Here is a 20,682-nt window from a genome sequence, read left to right on the forward strand (position 1 = left end):
TAACATATATAGAAGGTGCACAGTGTCATTCACACAAACACTAAACACCATCATGGTGACACACATGAAACTGAAAGAATGCAATAAACATTCATTTAACAACATTAGGTGTAACAAACAACCCTAATGTACAAAACTGATAAGAAAAAACTATGAAGAAAGTTATTTCAACAAAAAAAAATCAAATTTGAAATGTAACACAGGGAATTCTGGGAATATCAATTTACGGTTATTCACTGTCTAATACATGTAATGTCCGATACAGTTTTTCACCGTATATAATTGGGCAAAACACTCTAATAAATGTAATGTTTATATTAATATTTATGTCATATTGATTAATAAACTAAATGTAATGTTTATCATGCCTAATTAATTAGTAATAAAATAATGTGACATCTTACTCAAACATCACATTATTGAACAATGCTTTTGTTCTGAAAGCAGAGTTCCATAACTTTGTAGTTAAACCCATATGCTATATGGTTTTAAAAAAACGGCAATTTAGTTTGGGAACATGTTCAAATTTAAAGGTCATTTATTCACAGTAATTTTTTTACAGTTCAGATATTCCGCGTCTATCCCCCAATAGTCCATTTCTCTCATGAAGCGCATGGGACAGATTCCTCGCTTCATATAAATCTCTCCGTAGTAATATAGCTCTAAGATGCATTTGAAGGCCTCTGGGTCTCTGTCGAAGTAAAACTCTCGCTTTAAGTCGTCATAGTCATCACAGAGCGCGCTAGTTCCGTAACTTTTTAGTTAAACCCATATGCTATATGGTTTAAAAAAAACGGCAATTTAGTTTGGGAACATGTTCAAATTTAAAGGTCATTTGTGATAAAACGTACTTATGTTTGGACTGCAGTCTGTAAAGAAAGTCTTCAAACTCTCCTCTTCATGCCACTTCTTTTCCATAGCTCTTCTAAGTAAATATGCGCTAAAACGGACGTCTTTGACCGTTGCGCTTCCGTCTTTTGAAGTCGAGAGACTGCGTTTCCTCCATTCCAATCTCACTTAACATATAGGGTAAGATTGGGGGGAATTCATTATGATCACCTTATGATCTCTTTTTTTTGTTACTCACTCATACATATAAATGAATTATGTTTATATTACGAATTATAAATATAAATAAGTGCAAAACAGTCAACTAGAAGGTATGCTTGTCGCAACATCCCCATCTAGTGTTGAAACTGCAGTGCTGTATCACCTGTTAAAACTGCCAAAGACCAATTCGTTTTGCAATCCATGCAAGTGGCTACATGCTTAGCAATTAATATTTTTAAAAAAGTTTTCAGATTCTTGTATTGAATATGGTTTATTTCGATCTCCATAATTTAACTTAAGCTTGAAAATTTCAATTGCAGTGCTGAAATGCATTTAGATTGCAAATACAGATTTTTTTCATTGTTTTCTTTTTCTTTTTTTATGATTTATTTATTAATTTTAAACATTTTACAAACAAGAAATCACACGAAAGGACGACATTGACAGAGGGTTACAATACAGATACCAAAACAAAACGGGGAAAAAAAGGAAAATATAATTTAAGATGAGAATGAGATGTATATAAATGTACACATGCAAGTGCACATAAAAGAAAAAGATAGACAAAAATACCTACATGTATATATACATCCCAAAACAAATCTTAAAGGTTACAGGGGGTTACAAACTAATCAACCAGCGAGTATGTATATTATCAAGGGGAGGGTTAATCAGACCGATTCCAGCTGGAGAGTGTTAACATGTGCAAGGAAAGGCTTCCAAATTTTACTGTTAGGCCCCCCGTAAAGAGTGTCTAATCTTCTCTAGTTTCATGAAATATAGGGCATCTTTCATCCAGCGTGTGTGAGATGGTGGCTGAGGGCTCTTCCAGTTTAATAAGACTGCACGTTTAGCCAGCAATGTGAGAAAAGCAACAAAATTAGAAAAGAGAGTGGGCAGTGGATAACCACCAGGTAACACCCCAAAGAGGCCTATGATAGGTGATGGTGGTATGTCTGCAGATGTAATGGCTGAGAGAGAATTAAATACTGACCCCCAAAACAAAGAAAAGAGCTGGACAGGTCCAAAACATGTGGGTTAATGTGGCTGGACACCTGTCACATTCTGAGTCAATGGTTGGATCAATCCGTGCAAGCTTACATTTTGACCAGTGAACTCTATGAACCACCTTACATTGAATAAGGCAATAGCGTGCACAGATAGACGAGGAATGGACCCCATGTTCCTCCCATGTTTTCTGGTCTATTTCAATATTGAGGTCTGAAGACCAACTGATACACAAATTATCAACGGGGAACGACTGTAAAGTGGCAAAAGTGTCGATTAACTTAGAAATTCAGCCTTTAGAACAGACTTCAAAACTTAGGATGGTATCAATTGTAGACGAAGGCGGGGCGTTGGGAAAATTTGCTAATTTTTTATGAACAAAGTCACGTATTTGTAAAAATCTAAAAAAGTGGCTTCTCGGAATGTTATACATAACATTTAGCTGTTCAAATGAGGCAAATGTGCTTTCGATGTAAAGATCAGCTACAGCGTGGACACCTTGATTCCTTGATGCACCATCCAGGGTAGAAGGGAGAAACGACGGATTAAAATGTATCGGGGAAGACAGGGGCATAACTTGAAGGCCAAAATTACGTCGAAACTGAATCCAAATTTTTAGACTATTTTTCACTATTATGTTATCCGAGTATTTCAAAGGAGAGAGTGTGATTGGAAAGCATAAAAGAGCGTTCAATGTAGAGGATTTGCAAGAAGCATTCTCAATGTTTAACCATGCTGGGGGGGCTGTCCAAATTATCTGAATTAATCCAGTGTAGCAAGGACCGCATGTTCGCTGCCCAATAATAAAACAGAAAATTAGGAAGGGCAAGACCACCCAAATGCCCTGGTTTCTGCAAGATACTTTTTCGAATCTTTGGAGTCTTGCCATTCCATATGAATTGAGAAATAGAACTATCTAGTGTAACAAAAAAGGACTTTGGGATAAAAATAGGGATACATTGAAAAAGATATAAGAATTTAGGGAGCACGTTCATCTTCACACAGTTAATTCTACCTACTAAGGACAAAGGGAGAAGAGACCAACGGTGAAAATCCTTTGTGAGACGGCTGAGCAACGGTGAAAAATTATGATGAAACAGATCTGCGAAACACTTTGTCACCTGTATGCCTAAATAAATATTGTTTTATTTTTTTTTAAGTATATCACATCCTGGTGGGCTGCATCTCCGGCTCAGCACTGGCCTATCAGGAGAAATCAAGTTATATGATTTGAGAACAGCCAAACTAAACTTTAACATATCACGTAACACACTCAGACAGTCACCTTGGAGGTTGTATAAAGATGCAGCAGCTGTCTGAGCTCAGTATTCTGTTGTTGAACATTCTGTGTTTCTGCCAGAAGCTTAGCCCTTTCAGTCAGTATAGTACTGGGAATAAAACATCATTGTTAATGTTAATTTCTCTAAGTCCAAATCAAGGTTTTAATTTGGGTGTAGCATGCTATAATTATTGACAACAAAAATGCACTTACTGGTACTTGTTGAGAGCTGTATCTAGAGCACTCCAGAGCCTGAGTTTGGACTCTGGGATGACATTAGCTATGCATTCCCAGTATGCTGTATCTCCAGAGTCATTTTCTCTAAATCCAAATCAAGGTTTTAATTTGGGTGTAGCATGCTATAATTATTGACAACAAAAATGCACACTTACTGGTACTTGTTGAGAGCTGTATCTAGAGCACTCCAGAGCCTGAGTTTGGACTCTGGGATGACATTAGCTATGCATTCCCAGTATGCTGTATCTCCAGAGTCATCTCTCATATCCAACCCCAAAACACTGCTTTTCTGTGAGGCCTGAAGATCACTGGACATAACAACAAATAGTTGATTTCAGGGAATATGTATGACAGCAGAAACGTTTAGGTTTGAAATGCAAGTGCACTGACTGGGGTCTGCAGTATTGGGCGGTAAAATCTTTCAGAGCCACTAGTAGATCATTATGATGGATAAAGTCAGAGGGTTGGTTGTTGGTTGTCTCCTCTTCCTAACAAAAATACAAAAGAGAAATGCAACATTTTTAATTTTGTTTCCAGAGTGGCATAGTGAGGGGTTGAGCTGTGATGGATCCACCTTTACCTCCATCAGTTCCCTCCGCTCTCGGCCACGCTGTCTGTAATTCATTAAGAACTCAGCCATTTTATGCACATCATTCTCACTCTCGATCCCTATTGCCTGTGTGCATACAAGAAAGAAGAAATCAACTGAGACATCAGACTTTCTGGTTTTTCAGTGGTTCTCAACCTTTTTGACTCCAAGTCTCCCCTTTGTACAAGACAACATTCAAAGCCCCTTCTTTCTAAGCTGATATGTACCTCAGGTACTTTATTTCTGCTGAAATGAAAAATAAAAATAAGATGTCTTATTGTAGATCTTTATTTTAGAATTTCTTTAGCATCTTAATTATGCCACTTTATTTAACTTTTTATATTTAACAATTTAATTATTTGGGGCCCTCCTGGAAGTTTGCTGAGGCCCCCCAGTTGAGAACCACAGGTCTAATTGTACTTACTGTGAAAATGCAATCTAGCTTTATAAGGGACTGTTCATTCTTCTCCAGATGAGACACCAGCTTCAGCAGTTTACTTTCTACGAGAAAACCCTGAAAGAAAGAGAGATAGAATAAGATATTGCAAGAGTTTGCAAATGAAAATGTGGTGATAGAGCAGATATAGTTTCACTTTCATACACAATGGTGATTTATGGATTAGGGTTTTTTTGCTGTCTCCAAAGAGGCAGTTTTGTTTTGCTTTGACTATTTACAAGGTTTCTGCAGGTTTTATGAAGGTAAAATTAAGTAAAGAAAACTTTTACTGTACCTTCTGATCACACGGCTAAAAAATGTATGCTCTTCCTCAGGCTTTTTGTCTTTATTTAATCTTATTTTTCAATGCAAATATCTTAAATCAAGATACATTTTATGTGAAGCAAAATGACATATAAGATGTTTTTCTGTAAAACTGATCTAAATGAAGTTCATGAATAAAACGAACAAATATCAGCTTAATTGAAAGGGAAAACAAGTTTTCATTCCCTATTAGATATTTGTATTGGAAAACAAAATTACTGAGGAAGAATTCTTTTTTTTTTTTTTTGCAATGTTTGCAACATTTAATGCCATGAATTTATGAATTCACAACTTTAAGATTTTTTTGTGTCTTCATTTGTGGAAAGATAAATTAAGACTTTTAAGACATTTTTTAAGACCCACAGAAACCCTGTATTCATAGTGTCTCTTTAAATACTTTTGAAAAGCACTGAAAAGTTAATTAGGCATGCATTTCTCTATTTCAGGCTGGTTTCATACCCAGACTTTTTAATTTTCCCTCTTTTATAGATTTAGAGTGTTTTAATAGTTAAAATTGTGAGTTTTTACTTTGCACAAAAAATATAGGTCTAAAACAACATTACACCGCACTGACTTTCATAATATGGACAAAATAGTTTAAACATTATAAAATATATTCTTTCGTGTTCCATAGAAGAATGAAAGTCATACAGGTTTGGAACAACATGAGAGATAGTAAACCCATTTAAGACCATAATAAGATCCTATATTCTAGGATTATGATATATTTTTTAATATACGTGAAAGATTTTCAAGAACAATTTTCTAATTATCTCAAACTAATGAATCAGCCACAATCACACACTCACCAATTCGTCACACAGTAGCTCCAGAATTCTCTTCACTGTTCTCCTGTTCACTCCACTACCAGTGTCCTCCAGACCCTCAGATTCCTCCACTGAATCTCCTGTTTCCTCTTGCAGGGTATCTGCAGCTGCCTGTGAGGCCGTCTTGAGGGTCTTATGTTCGATCGGACCGGAGTGCTCCATGAAGGGGAGCGGAGGAGACACCCAAGCCAGACCCAGTTGCTGCTCGTGAATTATTCTGTCTGTCTCCAGTGCCCTGTGTGCCATGGCCTTTACCTCACCTTCACTTATCAACCATATCTTCTCAAAACGCTCGGCATCCAGCGCTGCAAAGTGTCTTTCCAAACACACACAAAAACAAGGTTTGTCCTGGGACTGTCTGAATGTCTTTCTAGGTCACGATGAGTAAGTGCACTCACCTTTCTTTCTTCTGCATATCTTTGTACTGTTGTTTGATGCGTGCGTAGTCATTTCTCAGTGATTGTTCCTCTGCTTTCGACTGCTTCTCCTGATTGGCGCATTTAGACTTTAGGTTGTTGAGAATATCTTGCATTCTGGAAAAAAATCAGGTCAGTTTTAAATTTTATTTCTAAAACTGCAGTTTTACTGCAGTGGGGTGATTACTGATATTATAACCATTTAAAATAACTATTTTATATTTTTTTATATTTTAAAATGTAATACATTCCTATGATGGCAAAGCTGACTTTTAAGCAGCTATTACTCCAGTCTTCATTGTCACATGATCCTTCAGAAATTATGTTAATTTGGTTATTAAGAAATATTTTGTATTATTATAATGTAGAAAACAGTAACAGTTTTGATTGAAAAAAGTTTTAATTTATTTAAAAAATCTGACCTTAAACTTTTAACGGTAGTGTACCAAGACTAATCTGTAAAAGTTATAATACCTTATAATTTTCCTCTTCAATTGGGATTTTAAGATGGTGTTCTCTTCCTCTCTTTTCTTTAGCACCTCATATTTGTAATCAAGTTTTTCTTCATTCAGATGGCAGTTGAACTTCACCTCTTGTAACTTCTTTCTTAAATTCTACACATACACACACACACACACACACACACAGATAGACACAAATGCAGATTTGTATTTGTACCTATAGCATTACCGTCTCAAGCATATAGCTACAGTTTCAGAGTTATACTCATAATTAAGTCTATATCAAATTCACCTGTACTTCTGTATCCATTTTGATTTTGTCTGTGTTGTATTCTTCAGCTTTCTGAACCCTCAGCTTCTGCAGCAAGTCCTCATGTTCCTCCAGGAGGCTTAAACCCTGCAACATGTTCTTCAGCTGCAAAGAAAGATGCTGTTGTCAAAGTGGGTTCAAACATATTCACATAAAAATCGGTTTCAATCCAATGTGTGTTACTTTTTTACATACTGTACCTCTTTCTCACTTCGTTCCTTCATCTGATGCCCCCATTTCTTCCTGTGTTTGGTTAGCAACGTTCTCCTCTCCTCATCAAACGAGTTCTTTAATGTTCACAGAAAATAAATTACACAAAATAGTGTGCATTCATGGCTATGCCATTTTATATAGTGTAATTGCTCATTTCTTATTAAACCAAACATATAAAAAGAATATTATGAAGGTGGAGTGATAATTTGTATATGGCCTCCAGCCTGCAGGAGGCAGTTCAACACCTCAATCTGCTCCAGGTCTTCTAGGTATGACTTTTTTAGACTTGAAATCTGTTCTTCCATCCTCTCAATTATCAGGTCTATGTCTTTAGCCTGTTTTTTCAGGTCCTTCACATAGCGATCATCACTTGCCTTCAGCTCCTATACAAAAAACACTCTTATTTACCCTTGATTTATAGTCATTTATATGTTTTTGCATGTATTTGTTGCAGACTGAAGCTCACCTGCTGTAGCTCACTGATCAGTTTATTCTTGTCCGCTACAATCTGTTCACAGAGTTGTTGCTGGCTGTTCAGAGCATCTCTTAGATCCAGTGGGGTCTGTTTCATTTTAGCATCCGTCCATTTGCGAGTGATCTCCTCAAACTTTTCCTGGCTGGACTTGGCCTCGTTTTCCAGCTTATCTCTCCTTATAGAATCAAATTATACATTTTTAGTGTGAATACAAACTTTACAGAGATACAATTTCAAAGACTTATAGTGACAGAGGGAAGTGTTTCATTGCATGTACCTCAGTCGACATGCCTCCTCTAGCCCTGTCCTCCAGTCAGAATCTCTGGCATCTACAGCTACCTGAATGTTGGTCACCAACTCTAGACCATCACTTTGTAATTTTGTCATGTGCTGTAAAAAGAACAGAGAAAAGTGAAAATCCTGATCTACCTCACACACTATGTACACAATATTCAGTATTTAAAAACTACAGTATTTGTTTGTCTAATATTTCTTATCATAATATAATATAATATCAGTGTTGGGAAGGTTCTTTTGGAAATGTAATAGGTTACATATTACATATTAAGTTACCCTATCTAAAATGTAATAAGTAGTGTAACTATTTCAATTACTTTATTAATGTAACTAATTACATTTGATTACTCTTGACTACTTTTTCTAAAGTTTTCAACTGTTAACCATTTTCAAACAGTGTTAACCTTACAGTAGTACTCAACACCGATCTAATGTTTTCAACTGTTAATCATTTTCAAACATGTAAACCAGGCATGCTTAACCTTACAGTATTACTCAACACTGATTACTGTCAGACTTTCATATGTCTTAATCGCTTGAATTAAGGTTATAATAATTTAATTTTAAACCGCAACCACCACAAAATGAGACTTACTTAGAGATTCTGAGGTTAAATACTGATTTAAAACCATAACAAGAAATAATTTAGTAGCTGTGATTCTGTTTTTGAAATCAAATCTTTGCATAGTTATGACAGGAAACGCTGGCATCTAACAATGGCTTGGAAAAGCAGTTAAAAAAATAAAGCATACACATAAACCCAAATAGGAAATTAAACAGATATCAAATAATAATGTGTCATATTCTGTGTCCTAAACTCCTGAAACAGTTGTATACCATATTTTAGAGCAGTCACTGCAATTTATGAAAGAAATCAATTAAATCTGTATGTGGTTTTGTGTGAAAAACAATTCAGATGTAACCTCCTTTGTAATCGTTAACATTTTCATAAGTAACTAAATTAATTACACATTTTTTCTCAGTAACTGTAACTGATTACATTTATTTTGTAAATATATTAGGCTACGTAATTTAGTTACATGTAACTAGTTACTCCCCAACACTGTATAATATAATATATAGGAAGAAAAGCAAGACGTTACATTTGAAAAATATATTTAAATGCAGACGACTGACCCTTTTACATTTCTCCACTTCCTTCTGACTTTTCCGTATCTCTTCTTTAATATCCTCCTTTTCCTGGGAATCTTCGCCAAGCTCTTGACTGCAAAAAAATTCAATATGTATTTCATTGCGCGTATAAAAAAATCTATAATAAGTTACCGAAAGATCTGAGAATGCCAGGTTTATTGCTAACTAATGAAACAAGGTACCGAGCTAATGAACTCGAGATGAATGTTTACCGTGTTTTGGCCTCATTTCGTGCGGCTATGCGGAGGCGACGGGCGGTAATTCTCTCCTCTGGGTTTTTAGACTCGATAGATGGTCCAGATTCGTCTGCCTCTTCCCCTGCAAAAGGTTCGGGTTGCTGCATTTTCAGTTGCGTTAATAACCACTACTCCACGAAATATAACACAGCGCGATGAATGAGAGAGTATTGTTTACAATAGCGTTGCTATGATACTGCACAAGTGGCCGAGTGTTGGTACTGCAACCACTGATCTGTAATAGAGAATATCATAGATCAGTGACTGCCAAAAATTCAGAACTGACCACATGCTGAAATTATTTATGATTTATGAATGCATATATTTTATTATATTGTATAGTTATTATTATATATCATATAATATACATAATATAATAGCATTATGGATTGTGTTTATGATTCATGAATATTTAATTCCGTTTTGTATATTTAGTCATTTTATATATGCATTTAGGCCTATATTTATATTTATGCATGTATATATGCATTTATTTTTAATATATGCATTTTAAATATATTATATTTAACATATGTATAATATAATATATTTAAAATGCATATATTAAAATATGCATACAAAACTGAATTAAATATATATACTGTTTATACCTATATAAATACATACATAAAATAATAATAATAAAATATATGTTTTGAAGTTAATAATGGAATATGTTTGAATGTAGTTTGACATATAGGTTATTTATTGTATTTTTATAATTGAATTAATTAATTTATATTTAATCATTTATGCATTTAGCAGACGCTTTTATCCAAAGCGACTTACAGTGCATTCAGGTTATACATTTTTTACCAGTATGTACATTTTTAATATGTTTAAAAATATTTTACATAGAAAATATGTATATATTTAAATATATTTATGCCAAACAAAAAAATATATATTTTTGTCATATGGGGAAAAAAAGAACAAACAGTAAGAATTGCAGGGCCATAACTCACAAAAAAGTACTATATGTCTGCAGCGTCTTAGCAGCAGCAGCTGTTTTTTTTTTTTTTTTTAGCAGCAGTGATGTTTGTGTAACAAGCTGAATGTGGCGATAATTTAGGCAAGCTGTCTTTATTTCTTTCTCTCTGTGTCTCTCTTTTGTTTGCAGTCTCTGATTCCTGATAACTTTTGCTGTACTAGCTTGTGTCTAGCTTTACTTGTGCACCTGACTGTGCCATCAGATTAAAAGACTATGCATTAGCCTTTAACCTGATGTTACATTCTTTGTTTTATAGCTGCGAGCTCAATTCTCTTGCTCTACAAATTAGCATTTTGCTCATCTTATTACAATAGAAATCTGTTTTATCAGATTTATCTTTTGGAGAGTATTAGCCTCTAAAGTGAGAAGACCGCAGACTGGCAGTGTACTGAATAAGCAGTCACACAGTCTGGGGCTAAAGTATTTGTGTTGGCATGGTAATCACCTTAGGGATTTTAGTGGCTTAACGTTTAGCAAGGCGCACTTTTACCTTTGCTTGACTGATCGTTAGGCATTATGAGCAGAAGATACTGCACATCAATCAACCAAAAGTCTCCTGTCTTTAGTTGTAATGTGCAATTTTGTGTGTGTGTGTGTGTGCATGCATGTTTTTAGGGATGTGTTCTGTTTAATAAAGAGGATTACCATCTAGAAAATAACAGAATGTCCTTTGGATCAGTGGTTTTCACAACCCAAAAATGGGTAGAAGGTCTGTCACAATGGAGATAAACAATACTGAATACAATGCAACTAATTTGAGGGGAGGAGAAAACACTTTTCATATAGTTGTTGTTGATGATAACAAAGGTGGTTGATTCATCCAATCAAACTCTACAGTATTTTTTGCCATTAATGCATCTGTCACTTTGTAATATGGCTGGCATATTAATAAAATATTTAGCTATTACATGTTGGATGGGAAATTACATTTATACCACGTTTTTCTTTTCTTTTCTTTTTAGGAGTTTTAGATTTAGTTAACAAAAACAATACAGGTATTGGATTGACACTTGATGTCCATTGTAAAATCAGTAACCTAAGCCAAAATTAGCCAAAGACCACTGATGTCTATATAGAAACGAAAAAAAGAGAGAGAGTAGCAGGGAGAAGGAGAAAGAGGTGAGACAAGGAGGGGATTAAACAAACTGGATTTGTTTAAAACGGACACTATTAGACAGAGACGCGTAGGAGGATTTCAGTCTGTGTTTGCCTGTGTCTATATCCTTTTTCCTCTTGTTTCTTTTAGGAATATTATACAAACCCGAAGTGCAAAAATCAACTGAACAGTATGACGCAGCGGCAGGAGAAGCTGGAGTCTCTGATGAGGAGTATGGAGGTTCTGCTGAGGGAGGTGGAGCAGCTACGTGGGCACTGTGGCCATTACAACCTGGAGCTGAGTCGCCACATCATGGAGCTCCGCCTGGAGAACAGAATACTGACTGACAAATACAACGCCCTTCACAAGGAGCTGCAGGAGGCCTTGGAGACCATCTAGGACCTCCAAGACACCAAGTACGCTTTGGATACCAAAGAAAGGCAAGCTGAGAAGCTCAACCGACAGCTCTGATAAAACTACAGGAGCCACAGTTTTTACACTTTTTTTTAAGGGTAATCAACATACGAATGACTTATAGTTGTCTCTGCATATTAAGATGAGATACAAGAAAACATCCAGAAAATTACATGCCTGAAATTTTATTTAACTCCCTTACGAATTGTTACACAATGCATCCTGTTGATCCAACTTCATTGTCTCCATAAGTAGTATACGTGGTGTCTGGATCTTAGTTGTTGGGGTGGAAGTGAAGCCAATCCTTTAGGTAAAGTTGGCACAGTGAGTCTGCATTCTCCTTCACAATGACAGCTACCGTCTGTCATTTTGGTTGCTGAAAAGTGACAGGGACTAAAATAGCAGCTTAGAGGATTGAATGTCACAAAGCTCTTCCACCCCTATGATTTAATACTATATGTTTAGTGGTACTAAGAGGGACATCTGTGGTTAGAACATTGAAAAGAGCCTCACTGTGAGATCTGTCACACAATACACATACAATAATGTTCTCTCTCTCTTTCTAAAAAATATTTTGGGCTTCTGGCCCCATTAAAGGAATAGTTCTCCCAAAAATGAACATTTGCTGAAACTGCTTTGACCCTCAGGTCATCCAAGATGTAGATGCATTTGTTTGTTTTTTGGAATCAATTTGGAGAAATGTAGCATTACGTCACTTGCTCACCAATGGATCCACTTGCAGTGAATGGGTGTCGTTAGAATGACAGATCAGACAGCTGATAAAATAATCCACAAGTAATCCGTATGACTGCAGTACGTCAGTTAATGGCTTGTGAAGTCAAAAGCTGTGTGTTTGTAGAAACAAAACAAATGTTCAATTTTCTTGGGGTGAAATATTCCTTTAATAGACTGGTCAAATTGTATCTTTCTGTTAAACTGATTTGAAAAATGCATTGTGAAAAATGCTGTATAAACATGACCTTTGACCTTTCTTCTAGAAGACTGCAAAATGATTGAATGAAGATTTAAATTACACCAAAATGTCTAAATAAACGTTGTGTAGAACTCAATCTGTTTTTCATTTTTACCAAACAGTAATCAATAATTAAGTGTGATGAAGGTTTTAAACTAAATTAAATTTGTGTAGTAGTCACCGATTAATTTCCCCTTTATCATGATAAGATTCCTGCATGATATTCTCCCAAGAGGGGTTAATTGTAACCTGATATGAGTAGTGTGTATTGGTAAGTTTGTGTACATGTGCACAAAGGCAGAGCTATTCAGTCCTGAGTGAATGGACATCTGTGTCACAACTCTCTCGCTGTGACTGGGTGAACTTGGGATATTCGAAGTAACACACTGAGAAGGTAAGTGACCATTCATCATAGAAGTCTGAATAATTTGTGGTCAGCAAAAATGTAGAAATGTATTAAAATAATGTATGATTTGTATCTTGAAGATGATGCTCCACTCTCTTTTCGGGATCCTGTGCTTGATCTCTGCAGTTCTCTGTGTGAGTAACACAAAAATGAAACACGTGCTTAAAGCTTAGTATAAATGATTGCAGAAATTACTACTATAATCAGATTTGAGATCTTTAGTAAATCAGTCATCAGATCTACTACATTTGTGTTCACATCTGTGTTCTTTGTGCCTGTGTTTTTTTCTAAAGCAATTCCCCATGGATGTTTAGGTGATTAATGGAAAATGGTATGGTCTATGTCAGATTGAAATTTGTCCCCACCATGATAGATATTGTGTTTGGTTGTAGGTGAGGCAGCCGTCTAATGATTACTGGGGTGAATATGGCCCATACGGAGCCTGCAGCCGCACCTGTGGCACTGGAGTAGCAGTGAGAACCAGGGTCTGCAACACTATGAGGTAGGTGAATGTGTGTGTTTAGTACATTTGAAACCTTTTCTTTATAAGAACCTTTTCTTCATAACTCAGTCTCTATTTTTCAATATTAAGGACGGATGGTGGGCACAATTGCATTGGACCATCCAAGTCCTACAAACTCTGTAACACACAGGTAAACAACTTAACACCCCAAAAAATGCTCAAACTCTATGTTTAAAAAAAAAAAAAAAACATTTCTATGACTTTTGTCCTCTATAAAGGAATGCCCTGTTGGATCTAGAGATTTCCGTGAAGAACAGTGTTCTCATTTTGACCGAATGGAGTTCCAGGGAAAACGTTACACGTGGCAGCCGTACTATGGAGGTAGAAAATTACACAAAGCATTGACTAAATAACATTTTATCGATTATGCAGTTTTTATATGAGGAACTAAAGATGTTTTGTAAGTGTATTTGTGTTTTTGAGCTGCAACAGCTACTATTTTTAAGGTAGGTAGCTGAATTAAAAATGAAATAATAAATAAATGCATACATTTCATTTCATATATTTATTTATATTTATTTAATATATTAAAGGTTGGTTTCAGAGACTATAACTTGAATGAATTGATCTCATCCCACTGCAATTTTCTTGTTTTAATAATAAACCTCATTAAATTTGGTTATATTTACACATAAATATTTAAAAATATATATATTTGCCTTTTATAAAATAATCTGTTTTTAAGGATTTCTGGACATTTTTTAAAAATGAAAAACAAAAATATTTACTGATTAAGAAAAATGATTTGTTGTTTAAAAGATTATTACGCAGCGGCTTAAATTGGGGCTTTAATTTCTTAAATGACAACGAGTGAAAGACTTTTGTGCAGAAATTAAGTGTTTAACATGTAATTCGATATAATCAGTTGTTAAGTTTGAAAATTCTGGAAGCTTTCACATGTTTTCATGGTCAAAAACCTTCCTCAGGCAGTTCAGTGCACTGGTGTCCCAAGATGAGGCTCTTTATATAATTACATGACCTGTTGTGTTTTGGCCCAGCTTCAAACCCATGTGAGCTGGTGTGTGTGCCCAGAGGAGAGAACTTCTTCTACCGTCACAGACCTGCTGTGGTGGACGGCACACCATGCTACGTGGGCCGCAGAGACGTCTGTGTGGAGGGAGTCTGCAGAGTACGTGTACACTGACTACAGCACAAAACCACACACACAAACAGTTTATTCTAACACCCTTATCTTTGCTGAAAGGCGGTGAGCCATGGGGAGATTGTGGGTGTTGAGGATCACTCTCTTCCTGTCACCTCTAGACATGGCACTGGAGCTGCTGCCCTTCTGGACACCTACAGGTAATTTATGTACAATTTTATGCATGTGGGATATGTGTATGCATGTAAAATGAAATATATGTATATGTGTATGCTTGCATACATCTTTTGAAAGATGCTTCTTTGTTTATACAGTTTTTTCATGACTTTCTGTTGTTTTTGATTTGTTTGTTTTTGTTTATTATATTATATTATATTACAGACTGTGTGTTTTTCAGTCACTTTCTGTAGGTGACACTGATATGTCAGTAGGGGGCGATAAGTGACCGTCTTTATGAGTATCAACCAATTGTTTTAAAAAGCTGATTCAGTCAAGCATAGGTCTCTGGAGGACAGTAATGGGAGTTACCAGATTGGTGGGCGAGAGCAAAATGGAGGGCCGTTTTCGACTGTGTTACCTGATTTGCTCACGTCAGAGTGACAGTTGTGTTTAGGGGTGTGGTCAAGTAAGGGGTGTCATTTTCATTGCAATATTTTAGAAACACCCACCAGTTTGAAAACGCCCACAAGCTTAGAAATGCCCACTTTTGTTCTTCAAAGACCTCATATTTGATTCAGTCAGGAACAAAACAAGTATAATTCAACTGATTTGTTTCAAAATACTGATTCATTCAAGAACAAAAACAATACTGAATTCAGAACTGCATATTAGCATGCTAATTTGACCATATTGTTATATGGCAGAAATCATGAGAGTGTTCTGGTAGGCTATGTGTTGCTGTGAATTCTGCACACGTCTTTATGAGCGAGTCATTGAATCATTCATGCAGTCGATTCCCTCAAGCAAGCTGATTCATTCAGGAACAAAACACTGCTACTGTGTATTGTCCTGCTGCTGCTTATTTAGAGATATTTCTGTTGGCGGAACAGAAAGAACACAGAAACAAACTGTTTAATTTTGAATAGTTATGTACTCTTATTTTATTTAGTAGTTAGCACCTTATTTGTAATATTGTCTATTTCTTTTTTCTTGTCATTACTTGTTTAGTGTATAATGCGTTGCAATATTGTATGTTAACAAATTAGGGCTGTCAAATCAATTAATCGTGATTAATCGCAACCAAAATTGGATCGATTCAACAGCCATAAAACAAATATAAATTGCTTCAAAATTAAAATAAAGTGTGACTGATTGTGTTTGTAGGTACACATACAGCACCTTTTCAGAGTGTTCACTGCACTGCGGTGGAGGAGTGCAGACCCGTAGTGTGTACTGTATTAATGAGAGAACATCAGCAATGGTCGATGAATCTCATTGCACTGCACAAGGCCTCAGGAAACCAGCTTCCCAGAAGGCCTGCAACGAGCACCACTGTGCCGAGTACAGTGTCGGTCCCTTTGGTGATGTATGTAGTTATTTAATTAATATCAACTCATGCTCTCACACAGGTGTTGCTCTGTTATTTCTAACTTTGATTGTTGTTCTATTCTCTTGTTTCCTCCAGTGTTCGGTGACGTGTGGTGAGGGACAGCAGACACGAGAGGTGTTCTGTGTTGGGGGCAGAGGAGAGCGCATCCCTGAGCACCACTGCAGGGGTCTTACACATCCACATGATGCCAGATCCTGTCAGAGATCAGCTTGCTACCAAGTTTTTAGATACTATATCAATGACTTCAGCCTGGTGAGAGAAGGAAGGAGAGGAAGGGCGTAAAGGAGAAATCCGATCAGTTTTAAGCATATACCTCTCTCCCTGTCTCCTTCAGTGTTCTCGTAGCTGTGGAACTGGTACTCGCGAGCGCAGAGTGGTTTGCATGGATTTGGATCACAATCAATATCCAGATGAAAGATGTTCTGCTTTCTCCAGACCTCATGCTGTGGAGAACTGCAACACACAGCCCTGCCCTGGTGCACAAAGTGAGTTTCTTCATGGTCACTGACTGTGTTTGTATACATGTTTTTGAAAGAAGAATGAATGTTTCGTTATATGCTTTGTCTGGTCAAAAATACAGTGAAAACTGTTGTATTGTGTAATATTATTACAATTTAAAATAACTGTTCTATTTTAATATATTTAGGGGTTCAATCGCATAGCACTGAAACCCTATTGTAACTGTTAAGATTCTCAAAGATCACCATTCTGGAATAAAAGTGATTGGGCAGACCAAACCGTAAAGCATAGAGACCTGAAACTTTGAGAGATGGTAGTACCCGTCTCATCTACAACGTCACCAAGGCTTGCCCCAATCGGCCTGACGGGGGTGCTACAGTAATCAAAAGTACGAAATTGCTCATAACTTTTAAGACGCTTTTCTTATATCATTAAAAATCCTTGGGTCAAGGTGAACAAAACGCACATGACGGATTTGATCGCCACAGAAAAACCTAGGTTTTTCGCTCGATCGAAACCAAACCACTGCAGAAAAATTCTTGAGTGTGAATATCAATAATTATCAAAAAAAAAATTTGAGTTTTCGACTCACCGTCACAAAGGGATGCCAAAACGTTTGAAAAATGCAGGGCCACTTTTCATAAAACGTCTGTACCTTTTTAACAGAATTAGATAGTCACACCAAACTCGATATGCACATGTAAGACCTCAATCTGAGATGGCATGAGTAAAATCACGGCATCTGTGCCACTGTGTGGTGCTATAATAGGGCAAAACATAACAATGGCTATAACTATGCATCTGTTTGTCCGATGGACTTGAAAATTCACATGCTGTGTCTGTGTCCAAAGTGCCATAGCTGTCTGTAAGCACGTTCGTGTAGCTCGAAAAACATGGCCACCATTGACCAATGACTTTGAGCACCTATTAGATGGGGTTAATAGAGGCCAATCAGAATGAAACTTAGTGGGAATGTTTGACTCACAGCCCTAAAGGTCTGTGAAAATTTTGAAGGACATCGGCCACTGGGGGGCAAAATCGCATTTTCAAGAGTGTAAACGATTGTATATTGCATGACTTTTCACAAATACACACTGTATTCAAATCATATGATAGATCTCCTCTTTCTGAACAACTTTATCTCTAGGACCACTGCTGTCAATCAAATTGTTTATTCATTATTAAAGATTATTTAAAAAAAAACGACTTTTGTGAACTAGTTCTAGGTTTTTTGCTGAACCTCAAGAAAACCACTGCAGTACAATTCTCTGGACTCACTAGATCAATAACTATCAAAGTAATGCTGAACTTTACCTTTAAACTTTAGCTATAACGGGGTCATGTAGAAAAGGGGCATGATCAAGTGCATGCAAAAGCCTATATCTCCAAAACGAAAACTCAGAACATCACAAAAATAGGTGAGCACATGTGGCATATGATTCTAAACAAGCATGCAAACTTTTATGGAGATCAGACAATAGGTGGCACTGTAACTGTTAAAAAGCTTAAAAAAACATGTAACTGTAAGTGCTGTAACTGGTCATGTCCATCTATGAACTAAGTGGTAACATGCTTGCCTAATAAAACATAACTCCTTTTTACACATGTGCTTAAAAGCCTTAAAGTTCTTTAACCCCGATAATTGCTGCTCGCATCTATATTTTAACATGTACTTTATTCAGAAAATCTGAATTTTCTGCAGTCATTAGACTTGAAGGGAATCATCATATTTGACAGACTGTGGCATAAAAAGTCTAAAACGCCCTGTGCTACAACGAGACTCATTCTGTATTGTGTTACTTTGCTTTAGTGGTGCCCAGCGTGCAGGACCCCAGTGGCTATGAAAGCTCCTTGCGTGGATTTGCGCCTTATACCCATGATGCAACCTCAGGTTAAAAAGCTGTCACAAATATGTAGATGATTTGAAAGCAGTTTTAAATTTCTGTATCCAATTCTTATGTGCTTACTTTTATTGTATATGTTCTGATTTTTGCTCTACATTAGCTCTGTTAACAGTTCACAGACCAAGCGATCCATACCCCTCAGTGACTGGGCCGCACTGTGCCCAGTCATATTATGGCTGCTGTCCGGATGGCCACACTGCTGCCTCAGGGCCTCGTGGGGAAGGCTGTGCTCAAGATGACTGTCATAGGTCTAGGTACATACATATAGTCAAATGATCTGCCCACAGATACACTTTAATCACTGAAAAGACCACAAATAATAAATAAAATAAAATATTAATAATAATAATAATATAAAATATCATATAGATAAAATATACATAATAATATAAAATAGAAAATGTGTAAATTGCTGACAGTCTACTCTAATATATTAAATCCATTCAATATAATGAAAACTTCACAACCTATGAACTGACCATTAGTATATTTCACTCTATTATTTATGTTGTGTGTATCTGTTTGTTGATAGATATGGCTGCTGCCTTGATGGAGTAACAGCTGCTAATGGTTTTGGAAGAGCAGGATGTCCTGATTACCCCTATAGAGTAAAACAGCTCATGGATTTTCACTCTATGCTCCATCTAGTGCTCCCATATAATTTAATTTTTTGTATGAACACTTTTTCCAACACATTATCTTTTTTGTTTTCAGGATTATAGTCCAGTCCGTCAGCCCTCTGCTAATGTGTGCTCTTTGGCACGAGAAGTTGGATCCTGTTATGAATGGACATCTCGTTTCTACTTTGATTCTTCCTCTGGCTCTTGCTCACAATTCTGGTTCGGTGGTTGCGAAGGGAATGGAAATAACTTTGTCTCCAAGGAGGAATGTGAGCGGTCATGTAAGGCTTCTGCCAGAGGCCTTGCCCCAAGAGAACCAACACCCAGGAGAGGGATCAATGGGGTCAGAGGTTATAGAATGAGATCCCGTGCATAAAGGGGTTAAAAGAAGGGTCATTGAAATCCCACAACAAACAAATCCAGCTCACATATATGTAGACAAAACAGTTTATTCAAGGTACACTCAGTCATTTATGCTGATATTAAAGGCATCTTGGGTTTAAAATGTTTTAATGAGGAAAAGAATATGAATTGCCCCCCTCAAGCTTTTTATTATACGTTCAGAGAAACACATTCACTTTATAGTATTTGTCAAACATGACGGTATGAAAACAGTAAGAACAATTTTCACACATTACAATATCAAGATAGAGAAGTTTCACCAATTTCATGAAAATAAGATTGCTGTTGCTGAATTAAGCTAAAATAAGCTTTCCTTTCTTCATTCTGTGTTTCTATATCTGTACACTTTGTACTTCAATTGTATACTTTATGCACATTTTGTACTTCAGTTGTCTTGCTATGCCATTAAAGTGTTAACACAAACTAAGAACACTGATTCTTGATGATTTCACCTAAAAATGTACTCTAAATAAATCTCTTGTACAAAATGTGAGACAGTCAAAAATTTTTTTAAATAGTTTATTTAACAGGAATAGTGCACATTAATAAGCATAACTATATATGTGCCAGAGTTAGCCTAAAAGGCTAGTTTTCATCTGTAGTCCCTGAGAATGTTACAAAGTCACGCTAAAAAAAAAACAAATACAAAATTACAAAGTATGATATTAAAAAATAAAAAAGCAAAACAAGTCTGCACAGTACATTGGCTGTATCCTAGCAGAATAACATTTTAAATTGTTGCAAAAAAAACAAACGCAAAATATAGCTTTTAAGGGAACAAAATCTAAGAATTTAACCCTTATTGTTTGCTGATATTTACCAGTGCCGTGACATTTCCAGTCAAACTAAAATAAATAAATAAATAAATACACTTTAAAACTGCACACAATTTCTGCAATTTTGTCACAAGACTTTCATTTTGAAAATCCGACG

At 36.1% G+C, this 20,682-nt stretch overlaps 3 protein-coding genes across 3 annotated transcripts in view; 1 reads left to right on the top strand and 2 right to left on the bottom strand.

The window, feature by feature from the left end:
• Positions 1-856, bottom strand: part of kcnf1a (potassium voltage-gated channel, subfamily F, member 1a) — a 3,880-nt gene extending 3,024 nt beyond the window's left edge. Inside the window, exon 1 of the mRNA XM_016499297.1 lies at positions 852-856. The gene's annotated coding sequence lies outside the window, so the exon portion shown is untranslated. The remainder of the gene's footprint in view (positions 1-851) is intronic.
• Positions 857-3,208: 2,352 nt separating this feature from the next.
• Positions 3,209-9,590, bottom strand: LOC107698403 (dynein regulatory complex protein 1-like). Its single transcript, XM_016499411.1, has 16 exons — positions 9,287-9,590; positions 9,060-9,147; positions 7,903-8,015; positions 7,617-7,800; positions 7,396-7,533; positions 7,138-7,224; positions 6,920-7,042; positions 6,641-6,780; positions 6,149-6,283; positions 5,733-6,066; positions 4,588-4,677; positions 4,155-4,250; positions 3,965-4,062; positions 3,730-3,882; positions 3,344-3,446; positions 3,209-3,261 (listed from the first exon to the last, which is right to left on the bottom strand). Exons 1-16 carry the CDS (start codon positions 9,415-9,417, stop codon positions 3,223-3,225), a joined length of 2,052 nt encoding a protein of 683 aa, XP_016354897.1. The 5' UTR covers positions 9,418-9,590; the 3' UTR covers positions 3,209-3,222.
• A 3,482-nt stretch (positions 9,591-13,072) lies between these two features.
• On the top strand, positions 13,073-20,133 carry paplnb (papilin b, proteoglycan-like sulfated glycoprotein). Its single transcript, XM_016499298.1, has 14 exons — positions 13,073-13,178; positions 13,271-13,324; positions 13,583-13,692; positions 13,783-13,843; positions 13,932-14,034; positions 14,712-14,842; positions 14,918-15,015; positions 16,139-16,340; positions 16,440-16,616; positions 16,699-16,849; positions 18,634-18,714; positions 18,840-18,981; positions 19,260-19,335; positions 19,442-20,133. The coding sequence occupies exons 2-14, from the start codon at positions 13,271-13,273 to the stop codon at positions 19,721-19,723; spliced, it is 1,668 nt and encodes a 555-aa protein (XP_016354784.1). The 5' UTR covers positions 13,073-13,178; the 3' UTR covers positions 19,724-20,133.
• The last annotated feature ends 549 nt before the right edge of the window (positions 20,134-20,682 follow it).

This window comes from Sinocyclocheilus anshuiensis, unplaced genomic scaffold (genome assembly GCF_001515605.1).
Source record: "Sinocyclocheilus anshuiensis isolate Anshui unplaced genomic scaffold, SAMN03320099.WGS_v1.1 scaffold1746, whole genome shotgun sequence".
Lineage (NCBI taxonomy): Eukaryota > Metazoa > Chordata > Actinopteri > Cypriniformes > Cyprinidae > Sinocyclocheilus > Sinocyclocheilus anshuiensis.

What these genes read in the sequence shown, in the direction of transcription:
- paplnb (XM_016499298.1), top strand. Translation starts at nt 13,271, where the DNA reads ATGATGCTCCACTCTCTTTTCGGGATCCTGTGCTTGATCTCTGCAGTT. An exon ending in GCCCTGCCCTGGTGCACAAA is followed by an intron (nt 16,850 to 18,633) that starts GTGAGTTTCTTC and finishes ACTTTGCTTTAG; the next exon opens with TGGTGCCCAGCGTGCAGGAC. An exon ending in GATGACTGTCATAGGTCTAG is followed by an intron (nt 18,982 to 19,259) that starts GTACATACATAT and finishes GTTTGTTGATAG; the next exon opens with ATATGGCTGCTGCCTTGATG.
- LOC107698403 (XM_016499411.1), bottom strand. Translation starts at nt 9,417, where the DNA reads ATGCAGCAACCCGAACCTTTTGCAGGGGAAGAGGCAGACGAATCTGGA. An exon ending in AAGTGGAGAAATGTAAAAGG is followed by an intron (nt 8,016 to 9,059) that starts GTCAGTCGTCTG and finishes TTCTTTTTACAG; the next exon opens with CACATGACAAAATTACAAAG. An exon ending in AGCTACTGTGTGACGAATTG is followed by an intron (nt 4,678 to 5,732) that starts GTGAGTGTGTGA and finishes TCTTTCTTTCAG; the next exon opens with GGTTTTCTCGTAGAAAGTAA.